Genomic DNA, 23,224 nt, shown 5'->3' with positions numbered 1-23,224 from the left:
TCATCATGTAGTCGGCATAAATCTCCCTAGCGCCGTACAAAAATATGGTGTTTTTGCTCAACGCCATCTATTGGTAAATGGATAAAACGCCTACATAGAGTTTAGTAACCAAAAATGCTGATCCCTATAAAATACGTAGAAACCTATAGAGGAAGGTTCAACTTAATTTGGCGGTTGGCGCTTAAACATAAGCGGCATTCCGCCTTTTAGAAATTTTGTATTATCTCCGAAACTATTTAACTAATTAACATACTATAAAGGGCAAATCTTATCTCCATAACATCCTTGTGATTATTAAATAATTTATTTTGATAAGGATTTAAGTTAAGTAGCATAAATAATGACGCAAACCTAAGTATATAAAATTAATAATTTTTAAAACACAAAAGGTACTATATCTGCTAATGTATAGAAGATAGGTATATGGTGTCGCGGACTTTTTTGTAGAACTTTTAAAGATACATAAAGCCTCCATACATTAATTTCAATTTTACACAATGGTTAAGGCAGCGCATGCGAATAAGTCTGCCTAAGAGGATTTTCGTTCCGACCTGTATGACAAAAACTGTGATAACTCGGCTAATATATATGATACCAATATAAAATATAGCCTATAGCACTCCCCGATAATGTAGCATTCTACTGGTGAAAGAATTTTTAAAATCGGACCAGTAGTTCCGAAGATTACCCCATTTAAAAAATGTGACAAACTTACAAACTTACAAACTTTACCTCTTTATAATATTAGTATAGATAAATGTGATTTTAACATCTGTTTTATTGATTAAGATTCTGAATACATCGTCGCAAGTTATGCATACAGATAATAAGTAATACGCATACATTATTTAATAATGCAAGCCATGATAGCCCAGTGGATATGACCTCTGCCTCCGAATCCGGAGGGTGTGGGATGCACCTCCAACTTTTTGTTGTGTGCATTTAAAAAATTAAATATTTTCTGTCTCAAAACGATAAAGGAAAAACGTCGTGAGGACACCTGCATACCCGAGAATTTCCTTAATTCTCTGCGTATGTGAATAAATAAAACGAAAATATATTAAAAGAAATAAAGTTTTTACTTGTTCTCGATCACATATTGCCACTTAACTATACAATTACTCAGCTTATATCGTCATTTCACACTCACGACTACACGAGTACGTAAATACAGACAAAACACTCCATCAATGTAAAACAAACAGACATACGGTTTGAACATAATTGTATATTTATATTTACAATATTTACACAGTACGATAAATTTTGTCTTGATTGAAAAGTGTTCTTCACAGTACAATACCATACAATACAATCTGTTGATATAAATCATCATATTTACTATCTGAAACAAAGATTCTTCTAAGAAGAGAAGAGTCTTTCTCAAAGATTCTTCTAAGAAGAGAAGAAACTTTGTTTACATAAAAATGGAACCAACTTCAGACGTATTTCAATTATTTTGATTTTAACACAAAATTACTTAATCGATTTTCATGAAAATGAAATGATACAATCTGAAAGTATTCTTACTCTCTTTCTCTTTCAAACAAAAACAGAATTTTCAAATTTGGTTAATAAATGACGAAGTTATGAGGTAGCAAACATTTAAAAAAATATACGAGTCGAAAGAACCTCCTCATTTTTTTTAAGTCAGTTGAAAAAGACTGTTAGCCAATTCATTGCATTCAATAATTGCATAGGGCAAAAACAAACGCGTAATGGCGAAGATATGGTTAATTACAATTTATATGTGATTTATGTTCGCGAGTCGGTACGCGTCTAAATACCAGGAGCGAGATATGCCATAGACTAAAATTCGCTATTTCCGGTCATAGATTAAATCTATACTTCAGGTTGGCAGGAATATGACAGCAGTTTTGGAACCGGCCCTGAGGATTTTAGATTGAATTTCAAATTATTTTCTATCGTAGGATAGAACTCTAACTCTATTATAGAGTTAGAATTAGACTGAGACTCACGCTGCAAAAAATATCTCTTTATAGGTTCATTTACTTGTATCAAAAATCTTTTTGAAATACAATAGCTTCTCTAAATTGACAAGCCCTTGTAATGCAATTATTAACAATTTTCAAAATACGGTGATGATCGAATATCATACAAAACTGACAGTTTTCGATTCTCGAAAGTACAATTTCCAGCGAAGAATGAAGTAAAATTGATTTACCTAATAAAGATTATTAGATTAAGTATATTTTACATATAAACAACAGACATAGCAACATCCATTAATAATACTGTACCTACTTAAATCATTAACAATATTAGCATTCGAGATATCGTCATTAAAAAAATCAATCTCTCAACCCTTCTAGAGATCATCAATAAATAGCTTAATTGCATTAGTGAACAGTTTTTTTTAATTACATAATTATAAAGGGCCAGCGCAAACCGACGGATACAACAAACATTAGTGATGAGGATAATGCAATTTATCAAATTAAAACTTCATAGACGATAATAAATAATGATTTTTTCCTCGAAAAACCGTCAAATTGAAATGGAAATGAATTTGTCGGGTTTTCATTTATTTTTAGTCATTCCTGACGCTTTACTCCAAAATGAAGTATTCTGTATAATAAATAATAATAATAGAGTAAAGGAGATGGTCCAAAATTGTATGGAGCCCAGGATAAGTCATTGTACCCTGGCAGAAATAAAAGAAAATATTTTTTTGGACGATTTTTGATTATACAAATCTACGAATTCACTTTAATTCTTTCGAAATAATATTCATTATCTCCCAAGAAACGCAACACTAATATGGGTAATAATAGCGGATTGATGACATTTTCAATGCAGTAGTCGTTTTGACGTTTGCTGTCAATTGTCATGTCATAGTTGCTTTAAGGGTGCCATCTTGATAAAACTTAAAACCTTGGGTTTTAATTTAATTTATTTCTTTTTATTTAGTTAGATTTATTCACTTATTCAGATTTTAATAAAAACCTTGTACTTTTTTATTATTTTAATGATATGTTGTACAAGAGTGGACCTTAATTCGACCATCTCCTTTTAAATTCTTTTTTTTTTATAAATGTTAGCGTTATGTATTGTAATTTGTATTTTAATTTTATTAACATTGTTGACAATTAAAAAAAAGTACCGAATAAATAAATGAGAGATTATAAATATTGTAAGCTTTCGCAAAGTAACAAATAACGAGTCATCATCATCATCATCATCATCATCATCGAAACACGAACTACATGAACTATTATAATAATAGTGTTTTTCGCAAAATATTGATTTTTGGTAATGTGGAGGATCGAAACTTCCTTTCTTAGTAAATCATTTGTCAATAATTTCATTGTAGTGATTAAAATAATACTAAAACATGATCATAGGTAATTTTCAGTATTCTGAGGTTATCTTTTAACAAAATGAGAAATCACTTAACATATTACTAATCTCCTTAACTGTCTATATTTACAATTTCATATAGCTTAAAACTCTTTAGGAAACTTAATTTAGGGTAGTTCATAACTTCTTGAAGACACGATTATCAAACGAAATGCGATATTTTTGTTTTTATTTAACCAAAGAACATATAACAATTTTATTTTTCTACAGAAAACAGAAACTAGCTAATTGAAAAAAAATATATATTTTAGCAACATAGACAACATTCACAGACTATTATCAAAATTTAATTAAAATTTCGTGTGAAACATGCACAAAGAATACACTATTGATTATTTAAAACGAGAATTTAGTGGCAACCTATAACATGACATCAAAGGAAAGGCTGCTTTGGTGAAGATGTTGAGAGTGTCACTACTTTCATTTGATACCCATATTATAGGTAGTAACTGGTCCACTAATTTCGATAAACCGCTATATTGGATTAGAATGTTATCAATTCATTACTCAAGAATTTACATCTAAGCATGAAAGTTACTTAAAAAAATATGAGATTTTTTAAGTATGTCAAAAAAAGAAATCTGATCTACAATTGACATTGCACTATACGTATTTACAGTTCTATATAACATTAATGGGAATAACACTTATTTCATTGCATCCAACAAATTGAAACTACCCCTTAATACGTACTTCTTTTAAGCAATAGGAGGGAACTTACTTTACAGATTGTATAAAAATAAAACTTACTTTATTAGGGATTTACGCAATATCATAACATTTAAAGGTAAGCAAATATCTCATTCAATATATATCATTCTAAGAGGGGGCTCGAGTTCAGCAGTGAGCCGAATATGGGTTGCTAATGATAATTGAAATGTAATACATACACAAAATAAGTATTTAAGATCGTTTTAAAAGTGTGCCCATATGGTGAAATTATTGAGATAGAAAAACAGTCAAAAGTTGATAAAACCTAATCCTGCATTAGACTTAGACATAGATTTTTTATAGTATATACATCGATCTCCTTTAAAAACTGGATGCACAATCTGCGACCAAAAACGTCTCCACTCAATGAGTGTCAAACACAACTTCTTGGCACTCAATTCAAGTAGTCGCATTTGCAAATTCAACCTTAAACTCAATCCTTAAGGTTGAATTTGCTCTGAATTTGGGATTTTTATAGAATATTGGACTATATTTAATGGCTTGATTTTATATATATTTTTTAGAAAATTAATTTTATATATGACATATATGACGTGGTTAAAACTTGCAAACAAATTCAAATACGCATACATATTTTATATTAATGAGGGTAAAAGCTCACATCATTTATCTATTTGGTCAAGTTTTCTCATTCACCATTTCAATAAATAATAATGAAATCATCATACTGAGTAAATATTGACTAGTAAGTAGTAACAGGTAGAATAATAATTGTATTATTTCATTATGAAACAAAAATTTTTCAACCCAATTACCTTGGTCTTGGTCAGCTGGGTTATTCATTACCTTAGTGTCTTTCGTAGGATAAAGTCAAACAAGTCTGTTCGATAATATACTCAGAGGCACGATTATCCGCCCACTTTATTATGAGTATATTAAAGTCGGCGGATAATTGTGCCTCTGAGTATAGTAGCTGTTGAATTGCAACTCGATTGAGTGTTTCAAAATATTTCATAGCATATCTTCATAGTTCAGTGGCTTTCATTTAAAGAATGCATCCATGTTAGTGAATAAAGACAAAAACATCAAATTGCAGTGATTCTTATTAGATTGAGTTTCAGCGATCATCTAACATGGTTTTAACGAAATCAAAAATTAATAATGTGATCAACTGAACTGTAGATGTACTTTTGTACACATTTCTTCAAAAATATGTATACCTAACAATCATACACATTATAATACTTTAGAATAAGAACAATTGGTGATCCTAACTCTAAATAATATTAGTCTGTAAGATTTAATAGTTTTAGTTCAGTTCGTTTTAGTCCACAGTGGAACCAAGTACTAAACAAAATGATTTTTTATTGAATAGTATTTTACAATCACTGTTCACTTTTTCACATTAAACTAACAAGCATATCTGCGTTCATTTTTATAAAGTTTATCACAATAAAGTTTTCACTACAAACTGAACACTGACAAATCACAGTGCAAACACTGGTTTAAACCAATGGAAAATGTTGGCTTCAAATCGTGGCCAACATTGCAAACATTTTCCTCAAACCAATGACAAATGTTTGGCCTCATATTGCCAACAATGCCAACATTGTCGTCACACCACTAACAAATGTTGTCTTCAAATCTTGGCCAAGTCAATAGGTTTGGCAAATTTTCATAATGGCAGCATTGAGCTGCAGAGCCGGATGCTAATCACACTCTTCCGCTGGTCTATTGTACACTGGTCCAAACTTGGCCATGTATTTCTTGACAAACGTCTTGGCCTTAGATCTGACCGAGTCATTGACTACTAGTTCCTCCACAGAGCGACAGTGCTTCAATTCCTTCAGCATTACAAAATGGGTGAGCTGTGAAGAAAATATTGTATTTATTAGTAAGATGTACTCGTAGATACTTATTTTTCACAAATTTATTACAAACAAACTATTCATGATATACAAGGTGGAAGATTTTATAATATAACTAGCGGACCCGGTCAAGCTTCGTTTTGACATAAGTGCACTTATTCTCTATCCCTACTCTACCCCTACCCTACCCCTACCCTACCCCTACCGCTTGACTCTTAAACGTTTGTATGGGAAATAGAAAAGGGCAGTTTTTAGGGTTTTCCCGGAAATTATTTGATTTTTTCTCACCTTTTAAACCTTCCCTATACCTCCACGAACATTTCAAGACCAAGATAAGATAAATCCGTTAAGCCGTTCTCGAGTTTTAGCGAGACTAACGAACAGCAATTCATTTTTATATATATAGATATGTACAAGATGGGGAAGGGGTGTATATTTCATTTTATTTTCATTAGTTAGCAAATAGTATAGTACATTATGAGTGTATAGCACTATGGTGTAGAAGTATGGTGATTGGTGATATTATAAATATTGATGATAACAACTTAATATTGCACAGATTAGGTGAATACCGTTCTAGCATTACGTTAGTTAGATATTAAGCTCTATAGTCAGATCGGGTAGGTATTTTAAACAATGTAAATAAACAAAAACAGCTGACTCAGGGGTGCTCAACATTTTACTACAGCATTATTTACGAATATTGTCATGAAATAAAACTTCCTTTGATAACCAATATTTTTTTTATTCTATATTCCTATATCCTGTTATTTATCTAACAGATAATGTTTCACTTATATTCAGGGTTCCGTAGTCAATAAAGAACCCTTATAGTTTTGTTTTTTATTATGTATAAGCAAGCATAAGGTATCCTCGACATATTTAAACACATTAATCAAAACGGTTTTCTCGGAGGACGATAAGGGTGATAGCTTCGTACGTTTCTTTTTTGGTGACGGAAACGATAGCAATGCGGAATAACTGCTCCGGCTAGTACCAGGCTCCGCTTCACTCATTTTCGTACTAAACTAAATAAAATTAATAAATAAAATAATTAAACAAATAAAAAACCCGACTGCCTATATGATACAAAAACTGAAAAGAAAAAAAACAAGTTCAGTCCAGAAGTGTAGAAAAAAATTAGAAAACAGTCGGGACCTATTATATTGAATATAATGATTTACGTCTACATTTTTTAATAGGTCCCCACTTTAGTTTAATCAGTTTTTGTATCATTTATGCAGTCGGGTTATTCGTTTATTTAATTATTTTATTTCATAATTTTTAGTTAGATAGATGGTGAATTTCGGATTTATTTGTTACGTTTGTTACAAAGTACGATAGTGTATACCTACGTCCAATCGAGGATAAGTAAATATTCAAAAAAATCTACGGAACCCTCGGTGGGCGAATCCGACTCGCACATGTCGAGTTTTATAATCAATATATTTAATTTAGTCTATTTAAGGTATTTTATAACTACACTTCATAAACCTTATAGTCGTCCGCCTCGCATATTATGTATATACAATTAATAAATAACGTTTTTCTAATTGTAGTTTTTTTTTGGCCATTATATACCATTTTGAAATTCTCACAAAAAGCCCTTGAATTTGATTCCCTTGTTGCAATATTTAAAAAAAAATCACCTCGATTCTATAGCATCTCACAGTCGTCTTGTTGGTTTTTTTTAATTTCACCTATCTAAGAACACTTGGGTTATTAAAACAAATCTAAGGATATCTGAATTACGTAAATCCGTTCAGCGGTTTCGAAGATATGAGGTAATAAATAATACATACAAGATACGCGCGAAAAACAAACAACAAATAAACAATAATTAACAACAACAACGAAACGAGAACAAAACGAAATAATAAAAATTACAAAGGAAGAAAATACGCCCAACAGTCTGGATTTAGTTAACGAATACTGTGAGGTAGGAGTATTAGTCACAGACAACAAATAAAGTAGTGTTTTGTGCTGTGAAGTGTGTGTGTGTGAAATGTCAAATCTTCTTTCACTTAATAACACAAAATCAAAAAATTAATCATAGTATAGGGTATTTCTGCAATAAATGAAAGGTAAAATTCACATTAAAATAAAAGAAAACATCTTCTTTTGATATGAAAATACGACATTTATAAAAATTATTAAAGTTATTATTTAATTTTATAAATGCACATTTAATACCCATAAAACTCAATATCTTTATTTTTCATAATGGTTTGTGACTCATGTCTGCTTGGGTTCTTTTTATGTCGTTTGTATTGTTTTTGTGCAAACTCTATATATTTAACATAGAGGAATTAGAAATGGAAATGCATCGCACCCAAATGCAGCAACAAAATTGTCTGTCGTTTTTTGAAAGGGACGAGGTAAACTCAGTCATTGAAAATATTTAACAAGAATAAATAATAAAATTTTTAACAAGAATAATATAATCTGTACACAGAACGTTAAATTAATGGATTGATGTTCTGTTCGTTCGTTCGTTAGAAGAATAGAATCGATTTTTCTTTTAGATATTGTTTTTATTACAAATTTATTATAAATTATAATTATGTTTTTGACGACCTCCGTGGCGCACTGGTACGCGCGGTGGATTTACAAGACGGAGGACCTAGGTTCGATCCCCGGCTGGGCCGATTGAGAATTTCTTAATTGTGCCAGGTCTGGCTGGTTACCACCCTACCTACAAAACGTATCGCTAAGCGATTTAGCGTTCCGGTATGATGTCGTGTAGAAATCATACCGTCCATCTTAGATTGCATCATCACTTACCATCAGGTGAGACTGAAATCAAGGGCTAACATGTAAAGAATAACAAAAATAAAATAGAAATATTTTCAAATTGAACGTCACGTCATCTTTTACTGAATACGAAGTTGTTGGCCGTTTTTTATGCCATTGAACTACTTACTACACAAACCGGAATATTTAGGGAGTTTTTTAGACGACGAAAACGATTACAACAATGAAACATCGATACAATCGAACAATCTAACGCGTTTGTTAGTTTTTTTACACGCGTTAGCCGCTCAACTATCCCAGTCGATTTTACAAACACTTCTAAATGCCCCGCTCTATATAGATAGATCGTTGATTCTTTGACAGAGAGGTAACGTCTTGCGAGGTAGGTCCTTCTATTATTGGTCCGAGATAATTAATTTATTGTTTGTGAATCCGGGCTCAAAAGGGTTAGAACCCAGAGCCGTAAAGCTTATTATTAAAAATACAATGTATGTGAATCGAAACGAAAAGTGTCGCCCTAAAAGAACCTTTTTGAGAAGTGATATGGTTGTGTAAAAAGCCTAAAGTTGTGGACTATAGTGGAGCCCACAATCTACATAAAAGTAAATTGTTCCCCCAATATCTCCCTGGCCATCATTATCATCATTATCAACCCATATTTGGCTCACTGCTGAGCTCGATTCTCCTCTCAGAACGAGAGTGGTTAACGAGAGGCCAATATAGTCCACCACGCTGGCCCAATGCGGATTGGCAGACTTGACACACGCAGAGAATTAAGAAAATTCTCTGCTATGCAGGTTTGCTCACGATGTTTTCCTTCACCGTTTGAGACACGTGATATTTAATTTCTTGAAATGCACACAACTGAAAAGTTGGAGGTGCATGCCCCGGACTGGATTCAAACCCACACCCTCCAAAATCGAAGGCAGAGGTCATATCCACTGGGTTATGACGCCTCATCACGCCCTGGCCATGCTGCTCCACAACCCCTCCTATCCAATCCAATCTAATCCAATGATATACAACACTCACCTTCCTAGCGAGGTGTTTGAAGTCCGAGGTGCAAGTGATCCTGCCGGCGGGCGCGTCCGAGCGTCGGTACGGGTTGAGGTGGTGCACCATCACCCTGGCCATGCTGCTCCGGAACACCTCCTGAGTCAAATACAATTTGATTGTAAAGTAGGCTGTTTCATAAGTAAATAGCTATGAGTAGATCTACACAAGCGCACCAAATTAGAGCTCGTCATTGAATTCCATAACGCATGATTAGCAAGCAAAGCATGAGTAACAAGTAAGTCTATCTATATTATGAAAATCGAAACAGGTCTTGATGTTAGATTACTTTCTTTTAGTATATACTCAGAAGCACAATTATCCGCCCACTTTAATATAACGCGAGATTGGGGATAGTGACTAGGTTTGAATATATTGATTTTTATGATACATTAGGGTAAATAAGGTCAATGTTAACTAATTTATACATAAAAAGTAAAGATTGTCTGGATATTTGCAAAATAAATAAGATTTAAAATTTCAAAATCAATTAAAAATCTTTTATCGTAATTAGATGAAAATTCATACAGTTTTACTTTCCTTACATTAAATGTGACATTTTTTAATACATAAACTATAAAAAAAATTTAATAAAAAAAATTCAACCGACTTCCAAGTCAAAAAATAACTTTAACTAAAAAGCAAAAAATAACATCCTACCTATGTGCTACCTTCTGATCAGTTTGAAGGCGGTGCCAAGCCAGTGATGTTTTAATTAAACACGTTTTAACTACAAAATTTCTGTGGTTCTTTCAGAAACAGCTTTAATTAAAACACGACACTGGCTTGGCACCGCCTTCAAACTGATCAGAAGGTAGCACATAGGTAGGATGTTATTTTTTGCTTTTTAGTTAAAGTTATTTTTTGACTTGGAAGTCGGTTGAATTTTTTTTATTAAAATTTTTATTTTTTTATTTTTAGTGTTAGCATACCTACTGCGTGTGTACAGTCACAATCCATCTAGGTGGAAAGTTCTCATCAATACAAATTTATCAAGTCCAAACACAAGGCAGCTACTGTGAACCGTCGAGGAGTTCTCTTCACTGTCCCTCGTCTTCATCACCAGACCCTTAATACATTCACAGTCCATCTAGGTGGAAAGTTCTCATCAATACAAATTTATCAAGTCCGAACACGAGGTAGCTACTGTGAACCGTCGAGGAGTTCTCTTCACTGTCCCTCGTCTTCATCACCAGACCCTTAATACAGTCACAACCCATATAGGTGGAAAGTACTCATCAATACAAATTAATCAAGCCCAAACAAAAGGTGACTGCTGTAAATCGTTGAAGAGTTCCATCGTCTGTGTTTCGGCTCCATCATCAGACCAACTCTAAACCTTCATAAAGTTGTAGTGGTTTAAAATACCTTATGAAAACACTAACAAACGCACTAGTCGTTTCTACAACTTTCGAAAGTTCCCGTCAATTTCTCCAGGATGCCATCATCCAGGATCCTGACATGAAAAAAATGGGACCACCCTGGAAGTAAACCCTTCAAAACAAAAAAAGAATTTTCAAAATCGGTCCATAATTGACGGAATTATCGCTGGACATACATAAAAAAAAAAAAAAAAAAACATACATACAGCCGAACGTAGAACCTCCTCCTTTTTGGAAGTCGGTTAAAAATAAACAAAGATATTAGTAATTTTGTTTGAACGCTCATACAAATCTAACGATCATTATGTCGTCATTGATTCGTACCGTTTTACCGATCCGTGGCAATGCTGCAAATCTGACCCTTTAAATCCCTGTAGCTCCGAAAGTAATGATAGCAGATACCCTGTTACTCTTACAAAATTGCTTTACTATTAGTATACTCTTAATTTATATACAATAAAAAAACTGTCATCATCCCAATTGTGCCTCTGAGTATAATTTGGGTTTTTACCACTTAGGTACGGAATCCTAAAATACCTTGATGCGTCGCGCCGTCTCCTCGGTGTCTACTTGCACCGGCGGCGGTGCGGGCGCGGGAGCGGACTTGGGGGCGGGCGCGGCAGCGGGCGAGGGAGCCGGCGCGAGCACGGGCGACGGCGCGGGCTGCGGCGACAGCTGCGGCAACACATTCTCCAGTGCGTCGTCCGAGTCCGTGTCCGAGTCGCTGTCCGAGTCGTCGAGTTCCACGAACTGAAGAACATACACAAGCCTTTATGGAATATTCGACTAGCTAGAATGTACGATTGTGGGATCGTAGTGCCTTAATTCGTTAAGAAGTTCGTCTGTGACAAAACACATGGCTGTATCACAAAAAAGTGTTGTTTAAAAAATTAGTGATACTTGAGCCTAATTTGTTATCAACCCATATACGGTTCACTGCTGAGCTCGAGTCTCCTTTCAGAATGAGAGGAGATAGGCCATTCCAGGTCCACCACGCTGGCCCAATGCGGATTGGCAGACTTTACACACGCAGAGAATTGAGGAATTCTCTGGTGTGCAGGTTTCCTCACGATGTTTTCCTTCACCGTTTGAGACATGTGATATTTAATTTCTTAAAATACACACAACTGAAAAGTTGGAGGTGCATGTCCCAGACCGGATCCGAACCCACACCCTCCGGGATCGGAGGCAGAGGTCATATCCACTGGGCTATCACGTCTTCGTTATAGATTCGATGTAAACCACCGGGGGCGTGACCTAAATGTACACACCTATACATATAGTAAAAATAAAGCACACTAACAAACTCCTTATAATTATGGAAATGATGATGTTAACTGAAAATAAGAATTATGTTATTCTTCAGTGTTGTAGATTTTAAATACTAATAAAAAAAATATATCTGCTGCTATTTTAGATTTAGCGATAATCTTACATTATTTTAAAAACGTAAACATTTCTAAATTTATCACACACACACAACAAATGAAAGCTTAGCTTATTCCATCCATTTTTAAAACAACAAACAACTTTTATTTTTTAACTTTTTTAGCTGCTTTATAACAAGGGTCAAGGCCTGAAATAAACATATTTTATTTTATTTTATTTTTTTTATTTATTTTATAACTATGCTTTTTTATGCTTTTACGAGTAAAAAGTAGGAAATAAAAGAAAGAAAACAGATAATAATTAACTACGTGAATATTTACAATCCCTGTCTTAATTATTTCATTTTAAGCATTTGATTAGTTTTTCACTACTTTATTAATTTCCAATGTAGGCAGGTGTTAACAACCCATTGGAAAGGCTAATGGATTACTAATCAGGTTAGTACATCGAGTCAATAGTGTGACTAGTATGACTAGTACTAGACAGGAAGTAAAACGATAAGAAATGTAAACAGTAATTGTTATCAATTGTAAATTATAATACTGTATGACTTTTTCAAAAGAGCAACTGTTGAGTTTGTTGCCGGTATCTTCTCAGCAGAACCTGCCTTACGAACCGGTGGTAGAATCTTTACGAATAGTCAACTGACGTGTCAAAAGTGCTTGTAAACTGAGCCTATTTGAAATAAATGATTTTTGATTTTGATTTTAGTGTCATAACATTATAGATAAAGTCGAGTACGAGCTGGTCACCTTGAGCTCCTGCTGCGAGATCTCCTTCCCCCGTCGCTTGGCCGCCGACAGCAGGCGCACCTTCTGCAGCAACTTCTCGCGCCGCCGCCGCAGCTTCTCCTTGGTCTGCTTGTACCGCTTCACCTCCATCCTGCCAGCCAACTTGTCTTCTTCTGTGCGGGGCTGTTCATTTGTTACACAAAGTTGTTTAAACAAGTATGACTTTGAAGCAAGTGACAGACTACAATAGAGAGTTAATAATTTAGTTAATTTTTTCAATCATTAAAAATGTTTTGAACCCCTGAATTGAAAAATCGTTTACATTATGTATCTCGTCTTGTATAAGTAAGTATAAACATAAATTTGTACATTTGTAGTTTTGTTTGAACGCCTATACAAATCTAAGGATCACTATGACCGACGACGACATTCATTCGAGCCATTTTCTATGGTTCGTTTTTGAGCGATCCGTGGTATTAATTTTTTCAATCATTTAAAATGTTTTGAAACCCTGAATTGAAAAATCGTTTACATTATGCATCTCGTCTTGTATAAGTAAGTATAAACATAAATTTGTACATTTGTAGTTTTGTTTGAACGCCCATACAAATGTAAGGATCACTATGACCGATGACGTCATTCATTCGAGCCATTTTCTATAGGTCGTTTTTGAGCGATCCGTGGCAGTGCTGCAAATATAAATATTTAAATCCCCGTACCTCCGAAAATAGTGATCACAAATACACTGTTACTTCAACAAAATTGCTTTACTATTAGCATACTCTTAATTTATATACAATTTACAAAACTGTCATCATCCCTATTGTGATTTGTAACACATTTTAAAATTAATGATTTTTTTATAGTTAAGGAAAATGGGTTTTTACTTACACTGATGGGTCTTTCGGAGACGAGCCCTGGTCTTCGCTTTCTAGGTTTGATGTTAACCAACGCGTGGTCCGGTATCAGGCCGTTATGCGAATCTTCTTTTATCACTGTAAAATGTTTTATGTCACAACACCTAAATTATGTAATTACTAGTAGATGCCGCGCAGTTTCACCCGCGTGGTTCCCGTTCCCGTAGGAATGCGGGGATAAAATATAGCCTATAGCCTTCCTCGATAAATGGGCTATCTAACACTGAAAAAATTTTTTAAATCGGACCAGTAGTTCCTGTGATTAGCGCGTTCAATCAATCAAACAAACAAACTCTTCAGCTTTATAATATTAGTATAGAAATATAGATAAAGGAGAACATATACTATGCACAAAAATTAAGGGAGCAGAAAAAAAATCCAAATTTTTGGGGGATTTTCAACAGGCTGTAACTTATACAAAAATGGTCGTACAGCAAAAAAATAAAAAGCAAATTGTAGCTCTAAGTGTTTAGTTTTTGGATCTGAGTTTGAAAATTTTTTTTTGAAAATATTTTTCGAGTAATCATAAGAAAACCACCGAAAAAAAAATTTTCCAAATTTTTTTGGTTTTTTTTTTAATCTACGGACGTGGAAAAAATTTTTTCGACTCAACCTCCATATGGACCGGATAGCTTGTTTATACTTTACTAATATAATAGCATAATTTACGCTTTTGTGCTTGCGCACGTGTATGTGTGTGGTTTTATCAGAGATTGAGACCCTGTGGTTCGTCACTTCCACACACACACACACACACACACACACACATACATCTTCGGAGAGTGAGTTTGGAGTCACAAAATACTGTGGAACACACACATACACGTGCGCAAGCACAAAAGCGTAAATTATGACATTTTCAGAGCGAAATTCTTGCTCCTTTAATTTTTTCAAAAATTCGATCAAGTGGAAAAAAAAACGGTTGGCTGGATTGAATTGAAACTTTGTAGGGTTTTTGTGGATATATTGAACAGTAAAAGGCACACTTAATGTCAGTGGTTACCACAATATTTTAGATTGGGCGCTTGATTTTCCAAAAAACGACAAAAAGCCCTTTTTTGGATGCTTTTTCAAATTCATGTAATGATTGAAAAAAAAATTTTTTTTCAAAATTCAATTGCCAATCCTTGTAGAGGGTTTATTCAAATTTTTGAAACCAACCTCAAAATTTCTGTGCGATCATTGGTTGCTGAGATATTGGTAATCAAAGACAAAATGATCTTTTTCCATTCAAACATCGATATCTCAGCGAGAAATGCTCGTATCGAGATTTAAAAAAAACGAAATTAAATCTGAATAAACAAGCTATCCGGTCCATATGGAGGTTGAGTCGAAAAAATTTTTTCCACGTCCGTAGATTAAAAAAAAAACCAAAAAAACTTCGAAAATTTTTTTTTCGGTGGTTTTCTTATGATTACTCGAAAAATATTTTCAAAAAAAAATTTTCAAACTCAGATCCAAAAACTAAACACTTAGAGCTACAATTTGCTTTTTATTTTTTTGCTGTACGACCATTTTTGTATAAGTTACAGCCTGTTGAAAATCCCCCAAAAATTTGGATTTTTTTTCTGCTCCCTTAATTTTTGTGCATAGTATAGATAGTCTGACCACTAAGAGTTTGCGTTTCTTATAGGTCGTGATCAAATGGGACAATTATCTCATCACTACAAAGACAAACAGTTGTTAGACTTAGCGTTCCGGTGCGATGACATGTAGAAACCGAAAGGTGTGTGGATTTTCATCCTCCTCCTAACAAGTTAGCCCGCTTCCATCTTAGACTGCATCATCACTTACCACCAGGTGAGATTGTAGTCAAGGGCTAACTTGTAAAGAATTAAAAAAAAACAATAGAATGCCACGTTATTTGTGAGTGTCATAGGTTACATTTTATCACCCTATTCCCACGGGATCGGGAACTACGCAGATAAAACCGCGGAGCGTCTGCTAGTTATCGATAGTTTTACACTTAACTAAGGAAGTTCCATTTACTTGTATACTATAATGTAATGTAAGTAAATACCTTCGTAAATTCCGTTGACACCTTCCACAACTTTCCCTTTGGTCAGCCTCATGACTGTAGCTTCCACCGGTTCAGTTTCCTCTTCCGATGAACTTTCTTCTGCTAAAGAAATTAATATTGACATGTTTTACTGCGCATTAAATCAATTAAATACATAGTGTCATTATTCACATTATTTAATTTGTTTCTTAACCTAGATATTCCGAGTATTTAATTAGTTTCCTAAGCTAGATATTTCGAGTATTTAATTAGTTTCCTAAGCTAGATATTTCGAGTATTTAAGTAGTTTCCTAAGCTAGATTTCACATTATTTAATTCGTTTCATAAGCTAGATATTTCGAGTATTTAATTAGTTCCCTAAGCTAGATTTTCACACCATTTAATTAGTTTCATAAGCTAGATATTTCGAGTATTTAATTAGTTCCCTAAGCTAGATTTTCACACCATTGAATTAGTTTCATAAGCTAGATATCCTGGGTATTTAATTAGTTTTCTAAGCTAGATTTTCACATTATTAAATTAGTTTCCTAAGCTAGATTTTCACATTATTTAATAAGTTTAATAAGCTAGACATTTCGAGTATTTAATTAGTTTCCTAAACTAGCTTTTCACATTATTTAATTAATTTCATAAGCTAGATTTTCACATTATTTAATTAGTTTGATAAGCTAGATAATTCGAGTATTTAATTAGTTTCCTGAGCTAGATTTTCACACTATTGAATTAGTTTCACAAGCTGGATATTCCGAGTATTTTAGTTTTCTAAGCTAGATTTTACATTATTTAATTAGTTTCATAAGCTAGATATTCACATTATTTAATTAATTTTATAAGCAAGATGTTCCGAGTATTTAATTAGTTTCCTAAGCTAGATTTTCATATTATTTAATTAGTTTCATAAGCTAGATATTCATATTATTTAATTAATTTCATGAGCTAGATATTCACATTTTTTAATTAGTTTAATAAGCTTGTTATTCACAATATTTAATTAGTTTCTTAAGTCTCTTAATATTCAAATTATTTAATTATTTTCGGTAGAAGTAGTAACGGCGCCTGCGCTCGTCCACCGCGCTGCGCCACAGCACCGACAGCACTCAGCACCGACAGCACTCAGCACCGGCAGCACACAGCACCGGCAGCATACAGCACCGGCTCGTCTCACACTCACCAGGCGAGGCGATCGGCGGCGCGGGCGGCTGCCACTGCGGCTGGCGCAGCTTCACGTGGTAGTAGTAGCGGCGCCCGCGCTCGTCCACCGCGCTGCGCCACAGCGACGGCAGCACCGCCTCCTTGCCGTCCTCCACCGGCTGCACCTAGGACACAACCAGTGGCGTAACTACACTGACTGACTTAACTGTTTAAATATTGGATAGAAGCAGGCGTTACTTTGCGGAAGTTCATCATGATTATATAATGATTTATTTATTTTGCTATCATCCGCGAAAAGTCGACGAACCCATGCGACAACGTCACCTAGGTCCGACAAAATACTCTCTACGTACGTTTCACCCCGAAACCGGATCATCCTCAGGAGATGTTGACTCTACAACGTGCAATTGCACGTGAATTGCACGGTTTCGGGGTGAAACGTACGTAGAGAGTATTTTGTCGGACCTGGGTGTTGTTGTCGCATGGGTTCGTCGACTTTTCGCGGATGATAGCAAAATAAATAAATCATTATATTAACTGTTTAAGTTTCACTCAATATGTAACTAAAACGAAAGTGTGCGTCTGGGGAAGCTCGACAGAAGTGATAAATTAAACTAATTGCTTTAATTAATGGAATATAATTAATTTTAAAAATGTTATCGCCGCGTTGCAACGACTTGCGGTACGGACGGCTTCAGTGTGCTCGTGGCGTTCGAGCCGTTCACATCTCTTGTTGTGTAATTCTTTATGGATTACTTGGGGTATGCGGGGAGAGTGACTTGAGTGGAAAAGGGGAGTGTTAGATATCTGTCAAAGATATTTTTAACCCTACACACATCGTTCACAAGTGCGTGACTTCACTCAAGGTCATTATCTTCCTTTCTAGGGTCTTATTTGGGTAATGTTGTGAATCATAACGTTTGTTCGACATTAGTTTTCTTTTTCTTGTAAACACCTTTGAGTCTGCTAAAAAAAAAATGAAAGGTAAAGTAATGTAATACTTACCGCCGTGCTAGGTAATGCCATGGGCGGCGGCTGCGACAGGTTGTGCTGAGGCACCGGAAACGGCAACTGCTGGCCGAACACGAACCCGCCCATGCCGAAACCGCTGATACCCATCATGCTGTAACATTGATATAAAAATTATCAACAGAAAGAGACAAAATGTTATTTATAATACACAACAGAGTAAAAAAATACAATTAAAATAGTAGTATTACACACAATTATGCCACTCAAGCGTAGTTGGCAATGAGCATTCATATTTGAGCATTTTTCAAGATTTTGACTTCCTATTAGAAAGGCTTTATCAAGTTTTTGAGTAGCTATTGAAGAGGCTGTTATCAAGATTTTGTCTAATTTAAGAAGCTATTCTCACTTTTTTATGTATAATGTTTTCTATTTTTTATTTGGCTATTTTCTAAATTTTGCGATCTTTGCGTAGTTCACAGCAGCACGTACAAACGTCTTTGGTTCTATTTTTAGAATTCTAAATATTCAAAATTAACTGAGGTCTGGCCTGGTGGCACCGTTTGTAACTGATTACCTACCCTACGATAAAATGTGTATTTTCCTCTCATTATATCATCATCATCATACCAGCTGATGGTCTTTTGTAGGGACTACCAAACATCACGATCCAGAGCCTCCTCTGCACCCAGCGAATTCCCTGCGACTTGCTTGATATTTTCACTCCACCTGGTGGGGGGTCGACCAACATTTCGCTTTCTAGTGCGGGGTCGCCGTTCCAGCACCTTAGTAACTCAACGTTTACCAGCTCTACGAACAGCTTTGCGACTAACCTTTGACCTATTGGCCATTGTTTGGTCGCTAACTATGGGCCTCATAAGGCTCTCCTTCCTTCTTAAATTAAATAAATCAATAACAAATGGTCACTTACTTAGGCTGTGGCATACAAAATGGCTGCTGTCCGGGAAACGGTTGACAGAATCCAGGAGGACCTTGGAACTCTCCATTTGGACCGATCCACTCGGGGGGTATATCCGGAGGTATGACTCCAGGCATCATTCCTGGAACTCCAGGTGGAACCATGGGCACCATGTTCGGTCCGCCTATCAAGTTCGGTGGGTTCCCCATGATGCTTGGTGGACCGCCCATCATGTTTGCGGGATTGCCCATCAAGTTGGACGCTCCGCTGATCATGTTTGGATTACCGCCCATCATACCTTGCGGGAACATCTGTAAATGAATAAGATCCTCTTATGGTTTGTAAAAATGTATTCAGAGCTGTGACAGCCCAGTGGATATGACCTCTGCCTCCGATTCCGGAGGGTGTGGGTTCGAATCCGGTCCGGGGCATGCACCTTCAACTTTTTCAGTTGTGTGCATTTTAAGAAATTAAATATCACGTGTCTCAAAACGGTGAAAGAAAAACATTGTGAGGAAATCTGCACTCCAGAGAATTTTCATAATTCTCTGCGAGTGTGAAGTCTGCCAATCCGCATTGGTCCAGCGTGGTGGGCTATTGGCCTAACCCCTCTCATTCTGAAGAGAGACTCGAGCTCATCAGCTCAGTGAGCCGAATATGGGTTGATAATGATGATTATGAAAAATGTATTCATATGCATAATTACTTACGTAAATTTTTTGCAGATACATGACCCAAAGTATACGTTTGTTTTTTAAAATTTCAGGGAATTTGATATCTTAGCAGTTATTGCTAGAAACGTTGATGCAAATCTGTTCGTGCGGGTCGACTGGATGTCGGATAAAAGATGCCATTGTTCACGGCGTCTCGCTATTTTAAAACGGCTATGATAAGATCTCCTACCTCATCGGAGGCATAGATGACGCGCTCATTCAGATTGTTACAATACTAATGTAAATACGACTATGAAAAGCAGTTATGCCACTGAGCGATCGTAACTGTGTGAAACCGTCTGTCTCCTCTTTGTACATCAGCAACATAGACGCTAGGACGCGCTCGTTCAGACTGTTACACCACTAAATGTGCTATACTGTAGTTACGCCCCTGAACGTAGGTACCTGTGTGAAAGCGTCCGGCGGCCAGTGCGGGAAGTGTGGCGGCCAGGAGTGCGGCGGGGGCGGGTCGCGGTCGCGCTGTCGCCGGCTTTCGTCCGCCGCCGCCGCCGCTTCCGCAAACGCTCTCCGCCTCTCCTCTTTGCTCATCGGCGGCACAGACGCCAGGACGCGCTCGTTCAGACTGTTATACAGAGGAATCCGTACTAATATTCATCATATCAGCCGATGGACGTCCACTGCAGGACATAGGCCTTTTGTAGGGACTTCTAAACATTACGATACTGAGCCACCTGCATCCAGCGAATTCCTGCGACTCCCTTTGATGTCGTCAGTCCACCTGGTGGGGGGTCGGCCAACACTGCGCTTACTAGTGCGGGGTCGCCATTCCAGCACTTTAGGACCTCAACGTCCATCGGCTCTTCGAACTATGTGCCCCGCCCATTGCCACTTCAGCTTCGCAACTCGTTGAGCTATGTCGGTGACTTTTGTTCTTCTGCGGATCTCCTCATTTCTGATTCGATCACGCAGAGATACACCTAACATAGCTCGTTCCATCGCCCGCTGTGTGACTATGAGCCTTCTTATGAGGCCCATAGTTAGCGACCAAGTCTAATATTATAAATCAGATATTAGGTCTGTGTGTTCGTAGCGTTTTTAAGATGTTTTTTTACCGATTCTGGGCAAGGACATATCACAGTTTTGTATGGAGGGTTAGCCTTCGATTACCAGCACTGAATTATTTTTATAATCATTCAAATAAATTAAATCTAAATTATTTACATATCCATTGCAAAAAATGGGACCTTGGAAAAGAACTTACGAAAAGATAGAATCAAAAAGAAGAGGGTGAAATAGGGGTTGAAAGTTGTATCTATTTTGCTAACATTTAATGTTATTTGTCTTGTCTAAAAATTAAAAAGTGAGGATGGTTTTTTTTCATTTATACTATCTAGTGGTGTAAACGTATTCAACAAAAATAAATTAATCTCTTACCGAATACTTCTCCTAGCTTCCGGGCTGTTTCTCCGTTTTCTTCTATCGCGGTCGTCTCTTTCCCTCTCCCTCTCACGTTCCCGTTCTCTCTCCCTGTTCCTCTCTCTCTCCCTTTCGCGTTCCCTCTCCCTGTCCCTCTCCCGTTCTCTTTCTCTGTCCCGCTCATCTCTTCTCTCTCGTTCCCGCTCGTCTCTTCTGTTCTCTCTATCTCTGTCTCTATCTCTATCTCTAGTGCCGCTGGAGTCGGCCGCACGGCGTTCCACGTTCGCTTGGCGTTCGTGCTCCTTCATTTGTTGGATTCGCTCTTTCTTTGGGATTTTGAAGACTTCCTAAAAGTAAGTGGTAATTAGAAATACAGTGTTTTTAGAACTGTATAATATTACCTATCTACAGAACAAAACATCTATTATCATCAAGTATCAAGGTAGTTGCAATAAGAACGACAATGAGTGACTACAGCGCCCTCATTTATTTTCTACTCTTTTGTGACAATCTTTAATTTTAGTAAAATTATTAAGTCATGTTTTTTTACTTGTCAGTGATGTAAAAAGAAAACTTTAATTAATATGATATTTATAAACTGTTACCTTTAAACTAGACCATCTCTCGAGCAACTGATTGCAAAGATCTTTGACTTTCTCGGATATCGCTGCGATTTCTTTGTTCTTTTCTAACGCCGCGACTTCATCTTGCGCTGTTCTATTGTGAATATCTATTGGCAAACCTAAAAAAGAGTTTATATATTTTTTTATTATTATTATCCGGCTCACTGCCGAGATCGAGTGACCTCTCAGAATGAGAGGGGTTAGGCCAATAGTCCACCACGCTGGCCCAATGCGGATTGGCAGACTTCACACACGCAGAAAATTCTCTGGTATGCAGCTTTCATTTACGATGTTTTTCCTTCACTGTTGAGACACGTGCTATTTATTGCCTTGGGCCGGATTCGAACCCACACCCTCAGGAAACGGAGGCAGAAGTCATATCACGGCTCTGACTTTACTATATAACAGGGGCGTGTTGTTCTAACAACTTGGTTCCCACCGAGTTACCTTTTAAAAATATATATATTATACTCCCACATATTCATAATTGTAATTTATTTTATATGTTCGAAATAGGTATATTGTATTATCACACTATTTCTATAATCTATACTTTAAACTCCACGCAAACAAGCCGATAAATTTTAGCTTTTGTTACAAATAGTACCTGCTTCCCGCCTATTTCGTATAGATACGTGTCGCCGCCTAGCGTATAATAGCGTCATTCCATTTCATACTTTTATGACTTCCGGTTATTATAGTTAAATTTAATTAAATAACAATGATTATCAATCCGAACAGTATAGAGGTTATTATTAATGATTTATATAAATATAATTATTTATTTTACATAATATAAATTCATCATAAGGGGTGTAAGGGGGAGGCTAGTACCAGTCTGTCTCCCCAATTGTCAACCTCACCTGCTCGTGGTGCACCCTGCAGATGGACCGACGAGGCTCTGGCGACCGACGAATGGCGGTATACCCATTCCCAAAGGCTAGATTATGAAATGCCTCAGGCCGGTGTCGGGCAGCAGCGACATCGGCGCGAATAATCTAGCACTGCACTGACCAACCCGCATGCCCAGCGTGGTCAGTATCGGGCAAAACTTTGTATGGACCGAACAAATATAACACAGCCCCTAGTCCCCGGCAGCCCCGCTATTCCTGGCTCTGGCAGCGGTTACGGTAACGGCGGGGCAAGGGGTGTTAAGAATCTCCGGCAGAGATTCCGCTGCCAACCCCAACGACTAGACCTGGCAACATACAACGCACGCACTTTGAGGTCCGACGAAAAGGTCATCGAGCTGGAAGAAGTTATGAGCAAGTTGCACTGGGATGTCATAGGATTGTCTGAAGTCC

The 23,224-nt window shown here is 36.3% G+C and overlaps 1 protein-coding gene across 2 annotated transcripts in view; it reads right to left on the bottom strand.

Moving 5' to 3' along the window:
- Positions 1–1,058: 1,058 nt before the first annotated feature.
- The window catches only part of LOC112054435 (histone-lysine N-methyltransferase SETD2), a 38,700-nt gene continuing 16,534 nt past the window's right edge, over positions 1,059–23,224 (bottom strand). The window contains exons 9-20 of one of the 2 annotated variants that reach the window (XM_052891326.1): positions 21,903–22,039; positions 21,316–21,644; positions 20,326–20,503; positions 19,220–19,518; positions 18,325–18,442; positions 17,339–17,483; positions 16,168–16,269; positions 14,122–14,225; positions 13,252–13,413; positions 11,648–11,860; positions 9,708–9,827; positions 1,059–5,921 (exon numbers count right to left, since the gene is read on the bottom strand). In XM_052891326.1, the coding sequence (XP_052747286.1) occupies positions 5,763–5,921; positions 9,708–9,827; positions 11,648–11,860; positions 13,252–13,413; positions 14,122–14,225; positions 16,168–16,269; positions 17,339–17,483; positions 18,325–18,442; positions 19,220–19,518; positions 20,326–20,503; positions 21,316–21,644; positions 21,903–22,039 (2,066 nt within the window). In that variant the 3' untranslated portion in view covers positions 1,059–5,762. The remainder of the gene's footprint in view (positions 5,922–9,707; positions 9,828–11,647; positions 11,861–13,251; positions 13,414–14,121; positions 14,226–16,167; positions 16,270–17,338; positions 17,484–18,324; positions 18,443–19,219; positions 19,519–20,325; positions 20,504–21,315; positions 21,645–21,902; positions 22,040–23,224) is intronic. The other variant, XM_052891327.1, reaches the window with a different exon arrangement.

This window comes from Bicyclus anynana, chromosome 3 (genome assembly GCF_947172395.1).
Source record: "Bicyclus anynana chromosome 3, ilBicAnyn1.1, whole genome shotgun sequence".
NCBI lineage: Eukaryota > Metazoa > Arthropoda > Insecta > Lepidoptera > Nymphalidae > Bicyclus > Bicyclus anynana.
This window is presented reverse-complemented; position numbering and strand designations above follow the sequence as displayed.